The sequence below is a fragment of the Centrocercus urophasianus genome, unplaced genomic scaffold, assembly GCF_019232065.1.
Source record: "Centrocercus urophasianus isolate 14NV4802_14NV808 unplaced genomic scaffold, USGS_Curo_1.0 seq_12, whole genome shotgun sequence".
NCBI lineage: Eukaryota > Metazoa > Chordata > Aves > Galliformes > Phasianidae > Centrocercus > Centrocercus urophasianus.
This window is the reverse complement of record NW_024884364.1, coordinates 4,914,203-4,937,270: the sequence shown is the minus strand read 5'-3', so window position 1 is coordinate 4,937,270 and position 23,068 is coordinate 4,914,203. Positions and strand designations below refer to the sequence as shown.

General features: G+C 47.5%; 1 protein-coding gene across 2 annotated transcripts; it reads left to right on the top strand.

Moving 5' to 3' along the window:
* The first annotated feature begins 944 nt into the window (after positions 1-944).
* TMEM39A (transmembrane protein 39A) lies at positions 945-22,650 on the top strand. 2 transcript variants are annotated; one of them, XM_042809854.1, is made up of 9 exons: positions 945-1,021; positions 12,638-12,828; positions 15,747-15,969; positions 17,332-17,415; positions 19,057-19,199; positions 19,608-19,956; positions 20,771-20,958; positions 21,474-21,594; positions 22,122-22,650. In XM_042809854.1, the coding sequence occupies exons 2-9, from the start codon at positions 12,716-12,718 to the stop codon at positions 22,353-22,355; spliced, it is 1,455 nt and encodes a 484-aa protein (XP_042665788.1). In that variant the 5' UTR covers positions 945-1,021; positions 12,638-12,715; the 3' UTR covers positions 22,356-22,650. The 2 variants fall into 2 exon arrangements, with proteins under 2 accessions (XP_042665788.1, XP_042665787.1); XM_042809853.1 differs by lacking the exon at positions 945-1,021 and adding an exon at positions 1,028-1,128.
* Positions 22,651-23,068: the final 418 nt, after the last annotated feature.

The window sequence follows — 23,068 nt, the reverse complement described above, 5'->3', positions numbered from 1 at the left end:
CTGAGTGACTGCGGTTCATTCTTTTCCTTTGTTCTTTATTTGAGGGACGTGGCTTAGTGGGCATGGACGATGGGTTGATGGTTGGACTAGATGACGTTAGCAGTCTTTTGCAACCTCAATGGTTCTATGATTCTATGCTTTGTGTGACAGCACTCGAGGTGAACTGGGCCTGGTTAGCGAGAAGTTAGCTTTCTTCCAAGGAGAGCCTTTTGGATTTGCAGCTGAAGATATGGGTACACACCAGTATTTTGGCTGTGGCCAAGCACGGCTCACACAGCAGCAAAGCTTTCTCCTTTCCCACTCTGCCTGATGCTGGAGGTGGACGAGTGGCTGTAAGGGGAGGTCTGAGGACGAGGGGCTCTCCCGTCACACCCTGCTCACAGTTAACTGGGTTGCACACTGAACGGGTTGGCCCTTTGGCTTCCAACTTGCCTGTTGTTGTGAGACTGCCCGGGCACTGCTCTGCACATGTAAGATGCTGAGCGATTCCCTTCACTTCGCTTGTTGCTTTTTAAATATTTTTCTCTTTTTTCTTCACTCCAACTGCGTCCCTCTCCCAACCCCCGCCTTCTCCCCTCTCTGCGCTTGCCACCTCCTCCCGCTGCCACCACCAAGATGGCGGCGAGGCGCTGCCGCCCCGCCCCGCGGGCGCTGCCCTCCCTGGGCCGGCCTCTCCCCCGGCCGCCGCGGTGGCTGCTGCCGCCGCCGCCTGTCGCCCTGTGATGAGAGCATCAGCCCTCACTGCCACGTCTCCCGGGCAGCTGCGCAGGGCCGCGCCGGGTTGCCGAGCCCGTGCCGCCCGCCTCCTTTTCCTCCCGTTCTCGGGGGGCTGCGGCCGCCCGCCCCCGCCCCGCCGCGGGGCTCCGGGCAGCGGCGGCCGCCAGGTGGGTCCGCCCGGCGGCAGGAGGAGCGATCCGCGGGGAGCCCGCTCCGCCGCCCCGTCCCACCCGGCGGCCCGGGGCAGCGCTGCCCTCGGGGAGGGAGCCCGCTGCCGGCCGATGTCCGAGCGGCGCGTGGATGTGTGAGTACCGCCCCGGCCGTGCCGTGCCGTGAAGGTGCCCGGCTCCCTCCCTCAGCGGGGCTCCGGGCGGCTGTCGGTGTTCCGAGCCGTTCCTCTGAAAACGTGAGGTACCGCGTCCCGAGCTTCGCTTTTTAGCTTCGTGCCCGAGCCGCGCGTTCGGGCTCAGACTACGTGTCTGGGCTTGTTGGGGGAGCCGGGCGCTCGGAGGCCGACGGACGGGGATCCGACGCGTGGAAGCGTGCGTGGGGCGGCCGGGGTGGGGGAGGCCTGCTCTTCGGCTCTGGGCCGAAGGGACGGGTCTCGCGTTCCCGAGGGGCCCGGGGACGTGGCGGCGGGGCCCTGAGTCCCGGGGCTGGCTCTGCGCACCGCGGAGGGAACGCGGCAGCCTCCATGATGCAGCACGGGGTTAGGCCTCGCCGCAGGGGCAGCTCTCTCTCTGTGCCGGGGTCGCTTTGCTGCGTGAATGCTAGCTGGCACACAGGCAGCTTTGTTTGCAGAGTCTGGTCATCGTTGTGCGTGCTTTTCGAGGGGAATAACAGGTCCCCGGTGTCTGTAATGGCTGTAAGGGAAGGAAGATGATGTCTGTACTCAGAGTGGTGAGTTGTACGGCGTTTAGAGGTGAGGCATCCGCTCTGTAGTCAGCTCAGGGTCTGTTAACTGCCTGAGGTCAGAAAAGATTGGGTGACCAGCCGTGGGCCGGCATGGGAGCAAAAGGGCTCAGCTGTTTCACAGGGTGCTGAGAGCAGAGCGGGACACCAGCCTTCTAACCCGCCCTGTACCTTTACTCACCTCCTGACACTGCTGGTGCTGGCCTGTTTTGTTTCTGACACTTATTTCTCCTCCCAGGAGTGCAAGCTCATCCAGCTGGGCACTTGGCTTCCTCAAGGGTGCTCTGCTGGTAAAACCCAGCCAATGCCAGAGTAGCTGCTGGGCAGTGCCAGCCCCTTTGGGAGCTGTGCTGAAGCCTCCCCATACCCTTTCTCAGACAGGAACTTCAGGCGAGGATGCAGCCACTCTTTGTTTCTGTTCTCAGCTGTCTGACTGCTGTCTCGCAGCACAAATCAGCACACAGTGTGGGAATGCCATCCAGATCGTATTCGTTTGGAGGGTTCGCGTGGTATCTTGGCCAGTTAGCTATTATACTGTGATGTGCTCTCCTAATTTTAAGGTCACAGAGTGGTGCCTGTGTACCTCCCCCTGTGCATGGGCTCACTCCTGGCTGTCTCTTGGCAGACCTGCCAATCTGCAGGCACTCACACCCTGGTTTTTGGAAGGCCTTTTTTAACACTCCCGTTAATAAAGGCTTCCATGCTATCTCAGCCCGAGCCACCCAAATAATTGATGATGCTAAAAAGGGTAGCATTTTCCATTTTTTACCTTCCATTTTTTACTTTGCATGTCAGTCTTTCTGACTGTACGATGGATGGTTCAGCTTCCTTCTTTGTTAGGCAGTGTTTCAATTCTGCTTGTAAGAAAACAAATAATTTTCAGAACTTGTTGAGAAGTACAGTTTAGCACCTTTCTGAATAAAAGAATACTTTTTACAGGGGCAGTAATGGCATCCTGTGGTAGCCAAGGAAATAAAGCTATTTTCATCATGGTGACCTGTCTATATTAGCAATATTGTGCGTCACTAATATGGTTATACTTGTATGTATTATTCAGTACCAGACAGGCCTAATCACTTTCTTTTTGTCTGTGCTTGCTTCAGCCACTGCCTTTTGGTTTGAAATTTACAGAGATGGAATTAAATTATATACGTAGTATTTGAGGTGAGGAAAAACATTCAGCTGTGTTTGGTATCAGGCAGTACCGAACGCAAGTCTTTCTTCAAAAATGTCTGCACTGCAAATTTTGGATGTCATAAAAGTAACATTTTTCTTTCATAGGCATCGAATCTGGATGTTTGAAAATACAGCAAGAGCATATGTGTTAGAAATGGTTGTTAAGGTGCTTTCCAGTTTTTGTGAGTGTTCAGTTCAGAAGCCAGTCAGGCAGTCCATGCAGCTGTAGGGTTGCAGCTCCTAAAGGTGGGTGTGTAAGGCAGAGCAGCAGAACAGTGCTGATTCTGAGACCATACAACTCCTCAGTCTCAGAGCTTTCCCTGTGCCCTGTGTAATGAAATCATGGAGAAAGGTTTTCTGTTCTTTTGGTTTTTTTTTTTGTTAGTTTACTTGTTTTTTGTTTCTTTTCTCATCCTGGCAGTTACATGACAAGCGGATCAGTTTTGTTTTAGTGTATGAATACAAAATAGAGTTGAAGGGGCTGCATTCATACTCTGGATCCAAACAAGGTGTTTTGTCAATGCAAAGAGGTGCTTGAGCATCTCTGTTTAGAAAGTTAGTTGAATTTGTTTACTAATAGAACATCCAGGTTTAGAAATACTACTGATTTTTCAACCATTGTTACGTTTGTTCATTACAAAATTGTGGATCCTGACATATAGATGGGCAGAGAAACACAGAGGAGAGTTGAGTTTGGTTTGCAGAATCTACTGAAGTGCTTTGGGGTCTTTGTGCTTTGTCTTCAGCTGTCATAATTACCTCTGCAGTATGGTATTGTGCTACCTAACACACATTTTCCTTTTGAGGCCAGATTCAGGGCCAGGCTGGATGTGGCTCTGGGCAGCCTGGTCTGGTGACCCTGCACATAGTGTGGGGGGTTGAAACTAGATGATCATTGTGGTCCTTTTCAACCCAGGCCTTTCTATGATTCTGTGATTCAGTTCTATACTACTTGTTCTTCTTGCGTTGCCATTCAGCTGGAGACCTGGTACAGTTCAGCATCAGTGCTGCTCTGCTGGCTTAAACACAAGAAACTGTAAGTAAGATACGACTTTATGGCCATCAGCCTTCCTCTTCTTGCAGCAATCCTTTTTCTCTGCTGACACCGAGCCCCGCTCCCTGCCTGCAGAGTTTGGCCTACCACAACAAGAGATGATATCACAAAGTTAGCGCTCCCCTCTTCTTCGTTCACCTAACCACAGCAGGTCTCTTGTGATGGAAACTTCCATCACCATTTTTTTTTTGTTTTTTAATCTAAACCACAATTAGATGAGCAGCAGATAGTTGATAGTTTTAAAATTAGTGATAGTTTTAAAATTAGAGGTAAACCTCTGTGTGACTTGGCTGAATCATTCGTGAGTTGTCACAAACTCTCCTGGAAGATTTCCTGCCATTCTTCGTGCAGTATATTCACTTAGAGTCACTTCCAACCTTTTTTGGACTCGGACGGAACGTGTTGCAAGCGGAAAACAAGGCTTCTAGTGGGAAGTGAGTATTGTGCAACCGAGTTAGAAAAGCTGGGCTGGCGACCACGATGCAGCAACATCCAGATGTGCTGGCTGGTCTGAAGTATTCGGTTGGAAGCAGCATCATCAGTAGACTTCTGTGGCCCAAAATGCAGAGCATTCATGCAAATTCAGACCACTAAACTGGTGGTGGTGTAATTAATCATACCAGGGATTATTGTCCTATTGCATTTCCTGCTCTGTATGTGCTCATATGAGGTTCTGAATGCTGCCTACCAGAGTAATAGAAATGGAATTGAGATCCTTACTGTTTGGTGGAGAAATTGCATGGCCAAGTGAAATGGCTAAAATATTGCCTCTGCCTGTTATTTAAGATGGAAATAGAGGGTAGTTGATGTATTCTCGTGTGTTCTGTGTTTTAATGCAGATTAAACACTCCTAATATTACAAATTATGAGTTACTTAGAATTCTACTTTTCCACAGTGTCAGGGATGTGCAAGCTTTCATTGCACTGATACTTTCTGATTCGAATTCCGATCTGGGGACTTGGAGAAAGACTCAAGAGATGCAGGGAGAAGTCAGGCCCTCCATGGAATCTGCTGGATCTGTTTTGATCGGGTGTGGGGATATATATGTACACATGTACCTGTGTGTACACAGTACCAGTCAAAGTTACCTTCCATGCTCTGAAGACAAAAACGCAAAACAACTTTGCACAGTGCTTTTTGTACTCCACGTCTTCAAACTCACTGCTGTAGATAGCAGATGCCTGCCTTATTTTTAGCTGTGTGAGGACAAAATAGAAAAATCCTAGTGACTCCCCATGGTTTGTCATCGTGGCTGGTCTCCATTAAATTAAACATAGAGGTTGGCAGAGAAGCAAAACCAGCAGGAAAGCTGCTTCTGTTTGTTTTTAAAAAAAGCTCGTCTAAAGCACTAGAATAATACTATAAAAATATTCACTACTACATACAGAGAACCCCCAGGAGGAGAAATACTTTGTCCAACTGTTTATCCTTTTTGAGATAAGGAAGTAGAGGCCTGAATCAGTAAAACCACTTCTCTGCAAGTCAGTGTAAGAGGAGAGACTGAAAAGCAAAGGGTTGCTGGCTTGCAGTCACGTATTTCTGCTGCTGGTCCACTTGTATGTGTTGAGGAACGGAGAAGAAAGTGCATACTTCTTGGTGACTTGGTTGGCTGAGAATTAAAAGGTGGGTTCTTGAGGCAGAAGGAGTCCTTTTTTGTGTGTTAGCCAGTCTCAAAGCTGGCCATATGTGAACCTAGCTCCACATCAGTGACACACTAGAAGTGCCTAGATACCTGGTGAGTCCGCTGACCTCCTGGCAGTTGATTTATCTTATGGCAAAGAGTGAAGAAAAATGATTTCTAAAGTGAACTTTTGCTTCTGTCTTCAATAGTCATGTGGAATTGGAGCTTAAAACTTGTGGAGTTACATATCCAAAGCCTATTTCGGATCTGAACTCTCGAGGGCTTTCATATGACAGTGCAAGTTGTCTTTAAGAAACATATGTCAAGCTTAAATCTTGCCAGCTCTTCAGTGTGAATCTCTTGCACTGTACAAGATGGGAGTTCCTCTCCTTTTCCCATACGATTTAGAAGCATGGGAGCTGTAAGACCAAAATAACAATGATCCAACTAGTCAGGACTGTGTTTCCTGCTGATGCTGGAAAATATCAACTTTGCTATTCTGTCCTGTTTTCATACAAGAACAAGCAAATGCTTTTTTTATTCCAAAATCCAGTATTTGGCAGTGATTATTGCTGTATAGGACAGAGGATTCCAAAGAAAATGTTAACATCTTGTGAACTGTGTGATACCGTTGTCTTGCTGAGAAGTGTCTTAGCGGCCACTTGTAGCAGATTGGCCCTCAAGGACCATATGTTGGTGGTTTGGGTTTTTTTTTGGTTTTTTTTTTTTTTTGCTGTTGTTTGTTTTGAGCATTATTTCACTTGTCTTCATTCATAAGATCATTACAGTTCTTCATTAAAGTCTTACTGAGCTGTTTGCTGTGACATCCTGCAGCACCTAATTGCACAGTGTAATTACATGGTTATGAGGTATTATTTTATTACCTCACGTATGGCAGCTTTGTTCTTGCACTCCTGTTGGCAGTAGTTCATTGACAGTGTTTAGCATCTGCATCTTCTTGCTTCCAGCTCACAAGGTCTTGAGTACATCTGTATTCTGTATCATAGAATCACAGAATGGCCTGGGTTGAAAGGGACCACAATGATCATGTAGTTTCAACCCCCCTGCTATGTGCAGGGTCGCCAACCGCCAGACCAGGCTGCCCAGAGCACTTGTAAGTCTCTGAGCTTTCTGCAAAGTGTAGAGCAATCCCTTGCAGTTGCTGCAAACGGCCAAGCTGAGGAAAAAGAGCTGCCTGAAGAATGCCCTATAGAAGAGGACAAGGGAATTACATAAGGAGGAGGTGTCTATGGTCCCAGCAGCCTGCTTCTGCTACTGCCATGGTGTGCAGCCGTGTCTGACAAAGGGCTCTGTCTCCCGTATACCCCTAAAGTAAGGAATTTGAGGGGGTTTCTGATGAATGTAGGATTTGGTTTGGAAATCCTTCTCCATTTTTAAAAGTTGCTTTTTCATACTCTGAGATAATTATATCTGTTTCCCATCCTTGAGGAGAACATCTGCAAAATGAACTAAACAAGACTTATTGCACCCACTCCAACCTGGATAGGCTTTTCCTGGAGAACTTTTCATTCCTTTTGTCAGTGGGTGTGTGAAGAACTGTGACAGCTACAAATGGCAAGTGCTGCCTTCACCTTGTCTTTCTGTCAGCCTGCCTCAGTGAGGATGCCTGAAATCAGTCCTGTAGTATGAAAGCAGTTTGTGGAAACTTTTTTTTTTTTTCCTTTTTGCTTGTTTGATTGTTTTTGACAGGTGTGTAGAGGACTGAATGATGGATTTCTTCATCCACTCATCCTCTTCAGCTGAAGCTTTGCAGTATCACAAAAGCCCACAATAACTTGCTCATGCTGGTTGGTTTTATTGCAAAGGTGGTTCCTGGCTCTTGGTCACCAAGCAGAAATGAACTTAGCAGTGCTTCACCTGACGGCAGTGATTCACATGATCGTAGAATGGCCCAGGTTGGAAGGGACCTCCAGGATCATCAAACTCCAACTGCCCTGCCATAGGCAGGGCCACCAACCTCCCCATTTAATACTAGACCAGGCTGCCCAGGGCCCCATCCAATCTGGCCTTGAACACCTCCAGGGACGGGGCATCCACAGCCTCTCTGGGCAGCCTGTTCCAGCACCTCACCACTCTCTCTGTAAAGAACTTCCTCCTGACATCCGACCTAAATCTTCCCTCCCTCAACTTAAAACCATTTCCCCTTGTCCTGCTCTGGGCCAGCTTGCAGCATCCAGAGCCCAGCCCTTGCTTCTGCTCTAGGGGGCTTTCTGCTTCTGTCTGCACTCCTTAACCTGCCCCTCCAGCAAACTGACTGCAGTGTGAGGCCATGGAAAATGTGCTGACTTGGGAGACCTTGCCCCTAACTGGTTTGGCCTCCTTGCTCAGGGCCAGCTGGCAGGTGTTTGCCTTCCCGACCAGCCCCAGTTGAAAGGTTCTGTTTGCTCAGCGCTAGGGGACCTCTGCGCGAGCCAAATATTTGGCTTTCCACCTGATAACCTATCAGTTATTTCCTCCTGAAAGCCTTGCAGCAACCGAATGCTCTTTCATGCCTGAACCTGGTTGGCGTTTCCGCAGAAGTTCTGTAGCATCCTGGCTTTCGGCGTGACAGATGTGATGCTGCCAGCAAGGCAGCCTCGTGATCGAGGCGCAGACATCACCGTTCCTAGGCTCTGCTCATGATATACGTGTGTATTATTTGCATTGTGTTGGTGAATCGGTTGCCAGCTTTGTGTCTGAAGTTTTTTCCATCTGTAAAAATGTTTTTTTTTTACTAAAAGCAAACAAAAAAAAAGTAAAATTCTCGTGTTGAAAGGAAGTAAAGAATGAGCCACAATTAGTTAGGACTCACGGCAATTCCGAAGAAAACTTAAGTATAATGTGAATTTGCTGCTAACTTGCAAAGACGTTGGGGCTGTGGGACAAATTCAGGTTTGGGGTTAGGTTTACCAGGCACAGTGACTTGAAGCAGGGATCTCCATGATTTGGGAGACCTTTTTCACGTGGGTTGTTTCAGTTTTGGAGGCTGGCTGGAGAGACAGGGAAATAAGTAGAAAGAGCTGTTTGTCTTCTAACTGAAAGTCAGAATTGTTACAGTATGTATTCAGTCCCAGCAGTTAGAGGATCCTGTCCTATTTTCCTCTTCCTGTCCTGTCAGAAATGCTTTCACCACAGGCTAGCAGCATCCTTGTGAACAAGGTTTTATAAATAAGCCACTGTCTGGGACACAAGGAGTTGTTGTCACCTGTGGGCACCAGCCACTGCTATCTTCCAAATTTCTACGTCTTTCACTCAGGCTGAGCCGAGCCAAAAAGATCTTACATGGCACTTTGCCTCTGTGGTCTGGAAGCTGGAGCCTCGCAGCTCGTTTGGGTTGTCCTTTGGGTTCACTCCCAGGATAGGTGCCCCTGAAGAACAGCAAGTGAGAAGCTGGCGTGCTGCAGGGTAGGGAGCTGTTACCAGACACCTGGATGCAGGATGATGTGCAGCACCAACAGCCGTGGTGAGGGAGCTGCAGCAGTGCTGTTGAATGGCATCCTCGCAGATGGTGATGTGTTGCTTCACCCCAAGGTGTCACGTGCTTATTAGGCAGGAATAAGCCTCTCTGATCAAGGTGGAGATCTGCAATGAGAGACCTGCGGTCTTTCAGGCTGTGTCACTTCAAGTGAGGGTGGCCATGTTTCTCTCTCTGCTCTTGAGAGTATCTGCCTGTAGGACTTGTGGAACCAAGAAGCCTCTTGAGTGTTCTCATAGCTCTGACAGTTCTCAGACCTTGGTGCAGCAAGCTTCCAGAGGGAATTGGAAGCTGGGAGTTTTCTCCAATTAAAAAGCATTAACGCTATCAAAATAACTGGCTAAGCATTATAATGTTTCCAGCAAAGAGATGGGGAGCCAGGCAGTTTTTTTGTTCTGATGAGTCACTGACTCTTCTGAGCTGTCCCCTCTAAGTGCTATTTAGACAGCTGCTGATGCAGGAATACCATGCTTAGGGATGGCCCCTGGGGAGCAGGAAGGGCACAAGCTTGCTCACCTCCCAGCTGGTGGATAGTTGGTCTGCTGAGTTCTTCATCCCTCAGGTCTTGCTCGTGGCAGTGGTTCCTGCCCGTCTCCATCCTGCATCATTGAGGTAGGTGGTGGTTGATGAAGAATTGAAATGTCCATGTGCTGTCTGTAGTCTTAAAAGCACGAATCAGAAACTGGAGGTGCTGGTGCCTTATGTTCCTGGCTCTTCTGTTAACCATGTCACAGATGAAGGTTTCATCTCTGTCCTGAAGAGATCCATCACAGCTCTCCATATGCATTTTCAGGACCGCTGATCTGTAACTGACCCCCCCAAATCTTCTGTGTGCATTTTTGGGATGCCTGTATCTGCCTTGGAGGGTACGGGATCTCGGGACCAGGGCAGTTTCTGATCTGAGTATGCTGGAGATGAAGGCGCTACAAAGGCATGATGTTTGAAGGGAAATCACAGGTGAACTGGGAAGAACTGTGTGGAATCAAACTAATGGACTGAAAAGCCTTTTCAGGAAAAGCTTTTATCTACCATTATTCACTTTCCGCTTGAGACTGTGTGAAATGAGTGCTGATGGGCAACTGCGTGAAGTGGGGGGGCTCTGCAAATGAGACAGGAACCTGGAAGGACTGCTGGCTTGCTGCGTAGGCCTTAATGAAAACTCCCAATGACTTTGGTGCTCGCAAGAATCTTACTCAGTGGAGTAAAGGTCACGGGCACTTCTCTTTCTTCTTTTTTTTTTAGCGCATTTTTCACAGTAGAATTATCTCTTAATCACTGAAAACTATAAAAGAGGGCTGTGGATTGGTTCAAAGCCAAAAACGCAGGTGTGGAGTCCAACTGATTTCAACACTTAGCTTAACTTGTTCTGGAGAACTTCGGTTTGGTCTGACTAGTTCTACAAACAGAAACCAAAAGGGAAGTTTTATGGGGCAGATTTTGCTCTAACAGACCCCTTCCTAAGTTGATTGAGCTCTGGTGAAGTCAAGCTGTGGAAAGAGTGGCTTGAGTAACTGCTCTCGTACGTTAGCCCAGTCTGAATGTTAACGAATCACTGTGAAGGGGATTATTCAGGTGAGCTTAGAATGCAGTGCACTGACATCAGGAGGGCTCATTTCTGCAGGCATTCCTTTGTACTGGTGGGAGCCAGCATTTTCCTAGTTCACAAAGCCAAAGGGTGGGAATGCGATCATGCAGTGTCCAAGTGTCTCTTGATGAGCACATGAAGCATCCTCGTGGGATTGTATGAATGACATCTGGTAAATTATGTGCACAAATTATTGAACGTGGCATAAAATACCCTCCACTAACTCTTAGCAACTCCGATTAGAACATCAACTTATGTGCATTGCATCCGTTGTCATCAATAGCGTGCAGGTTGGGTTAGATCGATTGCTTTAGCTTCCGCAGTGCCTCTAATAGTTTAATTTGGCTTCAAGCGGTTTTGAAAGTTACTCCTTTTAGGATTGTGGGGTTTAGGGGTTTTTTTTTCATCTGTTTTTTAATGCCTGAAATATAGACATTGTCAAATAGAGCTCTAGAACATCCTAGAGAAAGTTGTGAGCTTTCAAATATTGCCTAGAAAGGGAAGGAACTCTGTTCTCTGTTGTGTTGTCACAGGAATAAGAATTCTGAAGTCTGCCAGAATGCAGACTTTTTCTTCCAAACTTAAAGTGTCTGATGTTTACTCTCTCCTTTTGTGCAATTTCACAACATCATTCTTTTTTCTCCACAATCTGTTTTACTTTAAGTGACCGTCATGTGGGAGTGTGCAAAACGTTCATCTGTAAAAACACCTTATTTTTTTGCTGAAATTTTGAGTTGGCTGTTGGAGTAAGAGATGAAGCTTGAGAAACTTGTAAACCAAAGGGGAAAAAAAAAAAAAACAAAAACAAACCAACAAAACCCACCACCCTCAAATATGTTTTTATGCCTTCTTGGAATTATTCTGTGTTCATGGTGACAGTGATGTGACTCATTCAGCAAACTTTCAGCGTTTCTGCCAGCTATGATTTCTCAAGATTTTAAAGGAGGTGATAACTGAATAAGACACAGATAATGGGTTCCACCCATATATTTCAGAGCTAGGTTGAGAGCTCCCCAGAAAGTGGCAGTGTTTTTCTTGGATTCTGGGTTGGTTCTGGCTATGATGTTTTGCCAATAGGGCACCCGAGCCATCTCCAGAAATGCAGACACACTTCTATAAGATGCTCACTCAGTGTCACATTTCTGTGCACACGATGCTCATTAGGAATGGCTTCTGGGATTTGCACTCCAGTGTAACCCATCAGTCTGACAGCCACCACAAACTTTCCTGACTGCTGAAATCCTTGTGGTCTTGGGTAGGGTCGATGAAATGAAAGCAAAAATGTGGGAAGTGATGAAGTCTTTGCCAAAGAATCCATCTTCGTTACTGATACAGAGTTCGTAATCTCTCTCATGGTAGTTCATTTTAAGGAGCTGATTCACTTAAATGTCATTTGAAATAAATATTTATGAACTTATGTTTTAATGTATTATTTTTTAGGGCTGGGCTGTGCTGTTGCCTATCCACGCATTTGAAGTGCACCCATACGTGTGCATTTTGCTGCACTACCCTTTTTAAACGGGCCTCCTACTATCATGTCAGTCAGGCTTTCTTAGCACAAAAGGGAACTGAACCATGCAATTAACTGCTTTGCTAAACCTTCATGGACACCAATTAAAGCTGTCTGTTTTGAGCTCTAGCAGAGGGGGTCCAAATTGCATACCAGCATCAGACTCTATCAAATGATGTGCTGGTGTCTAAAAAGACCTGCAAAGCTCCAGGAGCTCTTCGCACCAGAACAGAAAGGGTTCTTTCCATATTTGCTTTTGAAATATGGCATGTGGTTGTGCTGTCTCCAGCGCTGGTGGTGCTCAGTGAGAACTTCCCAGCCAACAGGAACTGCTGTAAGTCGTTGGTGGATAACATAAGCTGACCGTTTTTAAAGACACAGCATCAGTGGATTCTGTTCTTTGTATGCAGGCAGACACCGACCCAGTACTGTCGAAACCACACCATCTTTTAGGGTGGTGATGAGTGTCCCCACTTTAACACTCTGTGTTAGAGTGGCTTCCTTTTGCATGAATTCATTTATTTGGGGGTGTGAAGAACTTTAGCTGTAGTTCGTTGCCTGAGTGATATTTCTGCCTCCTTTGCAGACCTGGGAAGGCTTCAGGATCGTCTGGGTCTCTGGGCACAGCCTGTTGGAGGCACTGGAAGTGGACTGGTTCCTGGTCATGCCCGGTGGAAGGAGGGGACCCAGCCGGCAGCAGCTAAGCCGTTCAGCTTTGCCTTCTCTCCAGACTCTGGTTGGTGGGAGCTGTGGAAACGGTACTGGTTTGAGAAACAGGTGAGGACAAAGGTAGGATTGTTGAGACATCTGTGGCTAGGATAATGATAAAAGCTTTAAATCCTATCTGCTCTGAACTCTGCTCAGTGGTTCAGACAAGGAACTGGGAGATTGAATCCTCTATGTGGCATTAGGTGAGAGTAGGCCCTGCAATGCCCACTTGAGAAGAAACATGCCCTGCATTAGAAGCCTCTTCCAGTTTCTCTTCCCGTCTCTGCTATGGCACATTCCCCTCTGCAGTACTTCTCTCTGCACACTAAAATCTGCCCCATGGGGAGGCCTGTAGAAGCAGGGTTGCAATCATGCAGTATTCACTTTGTCTTTCCCTGCAGCATTTTGTAGAGGAGTGAATTAGAGCAGGTTATTACTAGGCTTTATTACTAGGCTGCCTGCAATGTTGTGGGAACTTACTGTGACACATCAGACTGCGGCTGTGAGCCCCCCTCCTACCTGACAGAAAGAAAAGGCAGGAGGATGTCTATTGTTTTCTCTGCTGGACCCACACAAAACCAATTCTCACAGTTTGCAAAGCTCATCTCCGTTTTCTGGGGAAGCTGGAGGTGGAAAAAAGAACTCGGAATAATAGTTAGGGTTCCACATTTAGCGTAAAGACTACAAGGGCCCATACCAAAGTGAACAGACTAGATAAGCTCTTTGCTGCATGTTGAGGCCTTGATCTACTTCGTATAGGTTCATCTTGACAGAGTAAAGAGATCTAAACAATTTAGTTGTGGCTTTAAAGACTTTTCTGGCCTTGGTAAGTGGACGGATGGCTCAGCCTTAGACTTTAGAGGAGCAAGTGATTGTGGAGACCTTGGTGTCAGCGTCTCAGGGCCATAGGGGAGCATTGCTTATCTTGGTTTTGGTTAGACACAGCATAACTTACAACTGAACATTTCTCTGCCAGTTTTGTCTACAAGAGCTTTTAGTTGTCGTAGCCTCATCCAAAAGATAGCAAAGAAGGAAGTGTGAGCACATTTGAGAGGTCAGCTTCAAGGAAGTGGCTTCATTCCATTTTTAGTTAACTTTCTTTAACAGAGGAGCTCTCAGCAGAAAGGCAGTGGGTACTTGGTAATACTGAAGAATACCCAGTATTATATCTCCATCTACAAGAAGGGCCATAAGGAGGATCCAGGAAACTACAGGCCTGTCAGCCTGACCTCGGTACCAGCGAAAATTATGGAGCAAATCATCTTGGGTGAGACCACATGGCACGTGCGTGGTGTCCAGGAGATCAGGCCCAGCCAGCAGGGGTTCATGAAAGGCAGGTTGTGCTTGACCAACCTCATCTCTTTCTACAACTGAGTGACCAAACTGGTGGACAAGGGGACAAGGGAAGGGATGTTGATGTGGTTTACCTAGACTTCAACAAAGCCCTTGACATGGCCTCTCACAATATTCTTCTGGGAAAACTGGCTGCCCATGGCCTGGACAGGTGTACAGTTCTTTGGGTAAGGAACTGGCTAGAGGCCATGCCTAGCAGGTCGTGGTGAATGGAGTTAGTCCAGCTGGTGACCCATTTCAAGTGGTGTCCCCCAGGGGTCAGTACTGGGACCCATTCTGTTTAATATCCTTATTGATGACCTAGATGAGGGGATTGAGTGCACCCTCAGTAAGTTTGCAGGTGACACCAAGCTGGGAGGTGGTGTCGATCTGCCTGAGGGTAGGGAGGCCCTGCAGAGGGATCTGGATAAGCTAGATTGCTGGGCTGAGGTGAATGGGATGAGGTTCAACAAGGCCAAGTGCTGGGTCCTGCACTTTGGCCACAACAGCCCCATGCAGTGCTATAGGCTTGGGGATGAGTGGCTGAATGACTGTGAAGAGGAAAGGGACTTGGGGTGTTGGTTGATGCTCGGCTGAACATGAGCTGACAGTGTGCCCAGGTGGCCAAGAGGGCCAATGCCATCCTGGCCTGCATTAGAAATGATGTGGCCAGCAGGAGCAGGGAGGTGATCAGCCCCCTGTACTCAGCACTGGTGAGGCTGTATTGTGTTGTCTTGGGTCCCTCACTACAAGAAAGACATTGAGGCTCTGGAACGTGTCCAGAGAAGGGCAACGAAACTGGTGAGGGGTCTGGAGCACAAGTCTTATGAGGAACAGCTGAGGGAGCTGGGATTGTTCAGTGTGGAGAAGAGGAGGCTCAGGGAGGACCTTATTGCACTCTACAACTTCCTGAAGGGAGGCTGTGATGAAGAGAGGTTTGGCCTCTTCTCCCAGGCAACAAACAGGACCTGAGGAAATGGCCACAAGTTGTGCCAGAGGAGGTTTAGCTTAGACATAAGGAAGAACTATTTCTCTCAGAGAGTGGTCAGGCACTGGAATGGCTGCCCAGGGAGGTGGTGGAGTCATCATCCCTGGCGGTGTTCAAGAGGCATCTGGATGAGGAGCTGCGAGATATGGGTCAGTGCTTGTGGTAGCAATGGTGATGGGAGGGCGGTTGGACCTTGCAGCTCGTTTCCAACCTTATGATTCTATGCAAGTAGGCTGTGTGCTTCTGTCCTGAGCTGAAGTGGGTGCTAATGTAATAATGTCTTACTGGTGAGCAGAAGGAGCGAGCTTTAAGAGCTCAGTGTGGCACAGAGTTCTTCATGACTTTTGCTTGGGGTTTCTTCCTCACTGTATACTTTCAGTCTTCCCTTTGCAATTTGTGTGAAATAACAGCTGAGCACATCACAGCACCACTGGTAGACCAATTTATCTGTAGTCTGCAGAAGATGCTGGCTAAGAGTTTTGTCCATGTTAAGAGGAAGATGAAGCTTACCAGCAGCCTTGTACCAGTAATATGAATGCAAGACTGATGCCATTTCTACTCAAGCAGTGCCTAGTCCCAGATTCAGAACCCTAAGCATTTCCTGTCCTGGGAAACAATGGAGATAATGTATAATGTTTACCAAGTGAATGGTATCTTTTTGCTTCAGGAATGGTAGTGCCATCAGCCTCTCCGCGCCTCCCATCACAGCGCTGATTACTCCAGAGCCTGTACGTCACTGCCGGATCCCTGACCTGCCGTTAGACGGGAGCCTTCTCTTTGAATTCCTCTTCTTCATCTACCTACTGGTAGCCCTCTTCATTCAGTACATCAACATCTATAAGACTGTCTGGTGGTACCCATACAATCACCCTGCTTCCTGTACCTCACTGGTGAGTTCCCCAGCAAATACCATTGCTTGGGCTTTGGCATTACACAGCTTCTTGTCGTGCTTCTTCTGGTCAGGATTCACCAAGACTTTGACATAAGGAGGTGAAGGGGACTTCAGTTACACCCCCATCAACCAGACTCATGTCATCCCTCGTTTTATGGGGACAGGGGGTTGCATGGAAGGTCAGGGAGAGAGGTTCTTCAGTGAAGCAGGGTTTCTTCATTGGAAGTTTCTGCAGGCACTTGTGGTAGCCACTACATTTTTGAAATGGAGTTGAGTCTACAGGAGCCTTCTGCCTCCTGCTGTGAGTGCCTCTTCCCCAGGGAAACAACAGAGCCTGAGAGCAGGGATGATGGAGGTCTTTGTTAGTATCTCACAGCAGATCAGCAGCAGGGGAGTTGAGGAGGGAGTCAGGTTCTCAGCTGATGTAAACCTTTCAGTCTCCTTAGTTTCTTTTTTTTTTTTTTTTTTGCTGTCTGAATGACTTATACCTCAGTCAGCAAACCCCAACTGTGTAAATCTAACTTCTGAAATGGTCCTTAATTCATGTAGTCGACTTGCATTGAAACATGAGGTAGTTCCTTAGTTAGTTGTGCAGACAGGTGGTGCTGGTGCTCCACTTGTCCAGCTGTTAGTTTCAAATTCACCTATGTGATGTTGGACACAGCTTTTATTGAAGAGAAAGCATTCCATTTCAGTTTTCCTACCTGAAAACATTTTATGGACCTATATCTATTCCCATAAGTCGAAGCATTCTCACATAGCCAAAATTTCCTTCTGAGACAGCACTATTCAGAGTCAGCTAACTGTTCTAGCCAGAACACATTTGATGACTTCACTAAAAAACTGTAAGGATTCCAAGAACTGTAGCTAACTTGATGCAGCCAAAATCAATATTAATACACATTTATGGCCAATGCGGATGACACTTCTTACATAACTTTGATTATCAGAGAGCACTGGTGGTCACTACCACCTATTTCTGAGACGAAGGGCTAAAGTGAGCTGGTGTCCAGGACTCTGGGTTTGGCTGTCCTTGCTGTGGTTGGTTGGTGGCTTTTCCCAGGATAACTTGCAAGCTGTTCTCCACAGTAGCATCCTGGTCCTAAAGCTCTCTTTGACCCTCAAAATACCTGCCTTTGGGTGGATTTTTTTTTTCCTTATGTGGGGAAGACCTTACCTCTGGTGACATTCCTGTGTTACTTGTTTTTCTCCCTTCTCCCATGTTCCTAATAGGGAGATTAGGGGCATGCCTGTCTAAGGTACAAATGCTTTCAGCAGCCAGCTTTCCAGTCCCCACCCCAGCAGGGTGTTTTCAGAGCTCCTTCCCGTGGTGAAGAATCTTTTCTCTTTCCTTCTTCAGAATTTCCACCTTATTGACTACCACCTGGCGGCGTTCATCACAGTGATGCTGGCGCGGAGGCTGGTGTGGGCCCTCATCTCTGAGGTAATGTTCCCACTGTTCCCTCTCCTGCCTGTAGTACTGACTGCAGAGCAGGACAGCCTTAGAAAGTTCAGAAAACTGGAGAGCTGGAGCATTTCTTCCCCCAGAAGAAACCTGACTGTGAAAGTCCTAAGATTCTGGGGATGCCCTGCTATCACGGAACCTTTATCCTTGAAACCACTCATGTCCTGCACTACTGGATAGCCCTGTTGCTTTTCAGCTAAAAGGAGATGAAATGATCCCACTGGCTTCTGTATCCCTGCAGGCACAATACTGTAGCTTACTATCTCATGCCAGAGAAGTGGCTGAGAGAATTGCAAGTCGGGTAGCAGAATGGCAAATAGGTTAGCCAACACTGAAAGTGTGAACAGGAGATCAAAGGGAAGCATCAGAAGGAGAACATCTGAGTAAAGTGAAATAGGATTAGCTGGCAGAACTGCTTTCTCTCCTGGTTACTCAGAACTCTGAGGATCTAGAGCTTAGATCTTGAGACCCTCTCTGTGTTTGTGAGAGCAGAATCTGGCCAAGTATGTGCTTGAGAAAGGTTATTTTGAGGAAAATGGCAGCTTATCAACTGAAACAGTTAATACAACTCCAGACTAAGTTTGTTTTAAAAACAAACTCCCAACGGTTAGGAGTTGTTGAATGGGTGAACAGAGAAGGTGGAATCTCAGAAGTTCTTTCATCTCTGATTTGTGCCATTGTCATTTACGTTCCCATCTCCATAAAGCCTCCCAGAGACTGGAATTTCTGCTTTGAAACCTTCTGTGCAAGTTCTTGCACATTCCATTGGTTATAATCACAGAATCATAGAATGGCCTGGGTCATTCAAAGGACCACAGTGCTCATCTAATTTCAACCCTCCTGCTGTGTGCAGGGTCGCCAACCACCAGACCAGGCTGCCCAGAGCCACATCCAGCCTGGCCTTGAATGCCTGCAGGGATGGGGCATCCACAGCCTCCTTGGGCAACCTGTTCATTGTGTCACCACCTCTGTGTGAAAAACTTCCTCCTTATATCTAACTTAAACCTCCACTGTCTCAGTTTAAAACCATTCCCCCTTATCTTGCCACTATCAGCTTGTGTAAACAGTCATTCCCCCTCCTGTTTATACGCTCCTTTCTGTAAGAATCTGTGCCATCTCCTGTTTGAAGACTGGAGCAAGCTGTTTTGCTGCCCTTTTGATGATTCCTCCTCTTTAAACTGCAGTCTGGTATACCTGGTAGAGATGAATGGTGGAAATCCTAATGGATTGCATATGTTCACCATCTTCTGTTCCCTCAACAGAGAACGATAATATCTGCTTCTTTAGGAAAATGAATGCTGAAATGTGATCTTTGCCAAAGAAATAGCAAGAGGAAGTGCTTTTCAGGCTGGAATATCATCAGAGCATTAAAGGACTTGAGTGAAAATACTTTTCACTTTGCAGCTCCGATTTTTTTTTAAGGGCCCTATTTTAGTCATGCCCTAGAACTTGTGCTTATTCATGAATCTTCTGGATTCTCCTTTACTTCTGGAAGGAAGAGGGCAGCCATCCCTCTTACAGCATACTTCCTGAACCCTCTCCCTGCTCTTCCTCTAGAGGAACCTGCTGTCTTGAGCACCAGTGTAGTAGGGCTGCTGAACGTGTCTTCTCTATTTGTAGGCCTCTCAGGTGGGCGCAACGTCAGTGATTCACTACATGGTGCGCCTGGTGCTACTCACCCTCTGTGGCTGGGTGCTCTGCTGGACTCTGGTCAACCTCTTCCGCAGCCATTCCGTTCTCAATCTTCTCTTCTTGGGCTACCCGTGAGTAATGATACCTTGTAATTTCAGGGCACAGGGAGCACAGCTGCCTAGGGGTTAGCCGCTGTGGGAATCAGAGCTGCTGGCTGTAACCTGTCCCTAAAACACAGGCAGACAAAAATCTCATCTTATGAATAAAGGGGAAGTAGGAGTAGCTAGAAGATGATGTGGGGAGGAGCCCTGACCCTATGAAGCAAATTGTCTGCAGCGTGCTGTTTGCATGACAGGCCTTTGCTGCAGCTGACAACCGAGTCATTGAGATCACTTGTTCCATGAGTGGGATTTAAAGAAGCTTTTAAGCACGGTTTTTTGAGTTGGGCATTTGCTTCGTGTGGTGTCCTTCTTGAAGGTGGCCCCTGCTTCATTTTGGGATGTCATTTCAGCCCTTTTTTCTCCCTTTTTTCCCCACAGATTTGGTGTTTATGTTCCTCTGTGCTGCTTCCACCAGGACAGCAGAGCACAGCCCCTGCCTGCGGACTGTGGTTACTTGGTACAGGATCAGATGGTGGAAGATGGGGCTTCAGCTGTCAGCAGCCTGGTCAAACCCAAAGATTTCCTTTCGCTCCTGTGGGAATCCTTGAGAGAACAGTTCAATAATCCTACATCTATCCCTACCCACAGCTGCCCCCTCTCCCCAGATCTCATCCGCAATGAAGTGGAGTGCCTAAAAGCAGACTTCAACCGCAGGATCAAGGAAGTTCTCTTCAACTCTCTCTTCAGTGCCTACTACGTGGCCTTCCTGCCACTGTGTTTTGTCAAGGTAACTCTTGTTCGCTTCTCTTGAGCCCCTGTCTGCCGCCTCCTTCTGAATGTTGTGTGATTTGCTGCCGGGCCAGATTCTTGGTTAATTCCCCTTTTCTCTGTCTCCCCTTTGGCAGCCCGGATAGCGGAGCATGGCTGCATCCGGAGTGCACTAGTACTGCTCCTGGTTGGCGGATAGGTATTGCCATAAATGTGATGCACCTCTAGTCCCATCACCCCACTTACTAACTCCCCTTCTCCCACCCCCTGCCCTAGGCAGATGGATAGCAGCGTTCTTTGTAGAAAAGGGCACTTGTTGTTACCTGTCTCAGATCCAACATCGTCCTGGGTTTTGAGTGCTTGGATCAGAGGCTTTGGTGTTCAGCCTGTTAGAAAGCAGAGCCAACTAGAACGTTTGGGAGCCTAAATTCAAGAACCCCTTGCCAGCGTGGGGTTGTATTTATTGTTGTTTTCTAATTTGTATGAGCTCCAGTTGGTGTAATGAAATGGGCAGGGCTCCACAATCCACGTAGCAGTCCTGGTGCAACTGGTGCTCCCGAAGCAGTTCTGTGGCAAACAGACCCTCCTGTCATCTGCTGCTAGAGGAGGAGATGCACCAGCTGCAGCATCATGCCCCTGCCCTTTCTCCTTCAGGTCAAGGAGAAGGGAGCCTTGAGTGTTTCCTAGCTGTAACCCTCTGAAATCACTGGTCCAAAAGCGCATGCCTGTAATGTGTGGTGTGGGTCTGCTGGATGCACATGCAGTACGTCCCTTGTCATTCCCTCCTCTGCTGAGTGACAGTGGTGCCAAGCTCTTGTCCGGTCTCTTTGCAGAGCACGCAGTACTACGACATGCGCTGGTCTTGTGAGCACCTCATCATGGTGTGGATCAATGCCTTTGTCATGCTCACCACTCAGCTGCTGCCTCCCAAGTACTGTGACCTGCTCCACAGATCGGCTGCCCACCTTGGCAAGTGGCAGAAACTAGAACATGGCTCCTACAGCAATGCTCCACAGCATATGTGAGTGTGGGGATGGGGAGGGCTTGGCCTGCCAGCGAGGGGCTGATGAGATATTCTGGTGGATGAGCACTGCTGATACTTGCTTATCTACTGAGGAAGCTTCTACACTCCTCAGTGTCACAGGTAGTAGACACAACTGATCTTTGTGTTCCCACGGAACAGAACTGACTGCTTTAGAAAGCTCTCCAAAAGCTTCTCTGGTCAAGTGCTGGTTTCTTCTCAGAGACAAACACTCTTGGCCGCTAGAGCAGTCACATGGGGGAAAGGGTGGCCCCACCAGCATAGCAGGCTAGGATCTTACATAGGGAGCCATTTCTTCACATTGCCCAGGCAGAGTCCTGGTGAGCTTATGAGCTCTTGCCTCTGTGTTTTTCAAGTGGGACTGGGGACACGTCCTTGTCACAGAGGCTTTGGTATTTTTCAAGATGCAGTCCATTCCTGTGAACCCATGTTCAGTGAGTTGAGAGCATCCTCTCTCCTCTTCATGCTAACGCTCTGGCATTCTTTTCCCACAGCTGGTCAGAAAACACAATATGGCCACAAGGAGTACTGGTGCGACGAAGCCGATGCCTGTATAAAGCAGTTGGGCCTTATAATGTAGCAGTGCCTTCCGACGTGTCCCACGCCCGCTTTTATGCAAGTATCTCTTTTCTTGTTGGGTCACAGCTGAGGAAGGGAGGAGAGGCTTAAACCTAGCAGCTGCAGCAGAGCAGGTTGTGTGGAACAGTTTGATGCTGCGCAGCAGTCTGTTGGATCTAAACAAAAGGCCTATTCTTAGCAGCAGGGTTTTCCCATCCCAGTATTACTCAGATGTCTGGTCAAGACAGAAGTAATGGCTGCCTTGTCGGTGTTTTCTCATTGTGGTGATGCAGCTCATCAGATGTTACTGTATTTGTAAGAGGACTGTAGCTAACAGAACATCTTCTAGTAAAATGAGAAGGCATGTTAACCTGCCCGTAGGTTACTTTACCAGTCCTCCTCTCAAGGAGAATGACATTTTTACATGCCTTGTTTCTTATGCTGCTTTCCCTGTGTAGCAGCTAGCAGTGGCTGGAATACAAACACCACTTCTGCCCGGCTCAGTGCACTGGACAGAACTCTGCACGCACCTCTCCCCACTTTAACATGGCAAAAAATGATAAATCTGCTTTTTACCTCCACAGTTCCTCTTCCACCGTCCGTTACGGCTGCTCAACCTGCTGATTCTCATCGAAGGCAGCGTGGTCTGCTACCAGCTCTATTCACTGCTGCGTTCAGAGAAGTGGAACCATACCCTCTCCATGGCCCTCATCCTTTTCTGCAATTATTATGTCTTATTTAAGCTCCTCCGGGACCGGATAGTATTAGGCAGGGCATATTCCTATCCACTTAACAACTATGGACTCAAGGCACACTAGGCCTGCCAAATGTGTACCCCTTCCCCTCCTCTACCCACAGGGCAGGGAGGGAACCTCAGAAAAAAATATTTTCGTACAGTTCTATTTTTTTTCTTGCGGCGTTTATAAATATTTAAAATATTTTATATTTTGTATACTGTTGTTTTTGTGGGGTGGGAAGGGAACCAGTGGCAATTAAATGTCGCTTTATAAACAAGGTGTTATTTTATATATATATATATATATATAAAAAAAAAACCAGCTCAGTGTGTATATACCGTATATCTATACCCATACATATATCTATGTGAAGCAACAGGATTGTGTGTGTGGTCACTGTGTCTGCTTTGCTCACACAATTGCCTCACTGTGGCACTCTGTGGGGATAGAATTGCTGTTCATTAGGAACTGGTCTTCTGTAAAACACAACTGAGTGAAGAGCCAGGGGAAAATAAAATGGGGCTTTCACCAGTATGGGCAGTTCATCTGGAAGCCTCAGCACCAGGGAAGAAGATATGCACTGGAAGTGCACTGCTGCTATACCAATTTAGGGAAGGGAAAGAAGCAGTGTGCTGAACAGCAGAGTACGTTGCTGTTGATCAGCAAAAGCTTTTCAGTTCCCTTCCCAGGGCTAGCAGCACACAAGCATGTATTCTAAGTAAGCCCTTCTTTGCTTTAGCCCCTATTCCTCTTCATAGCAACTCGAGGTTGCCAACTCCACCCAGAGAACGAAC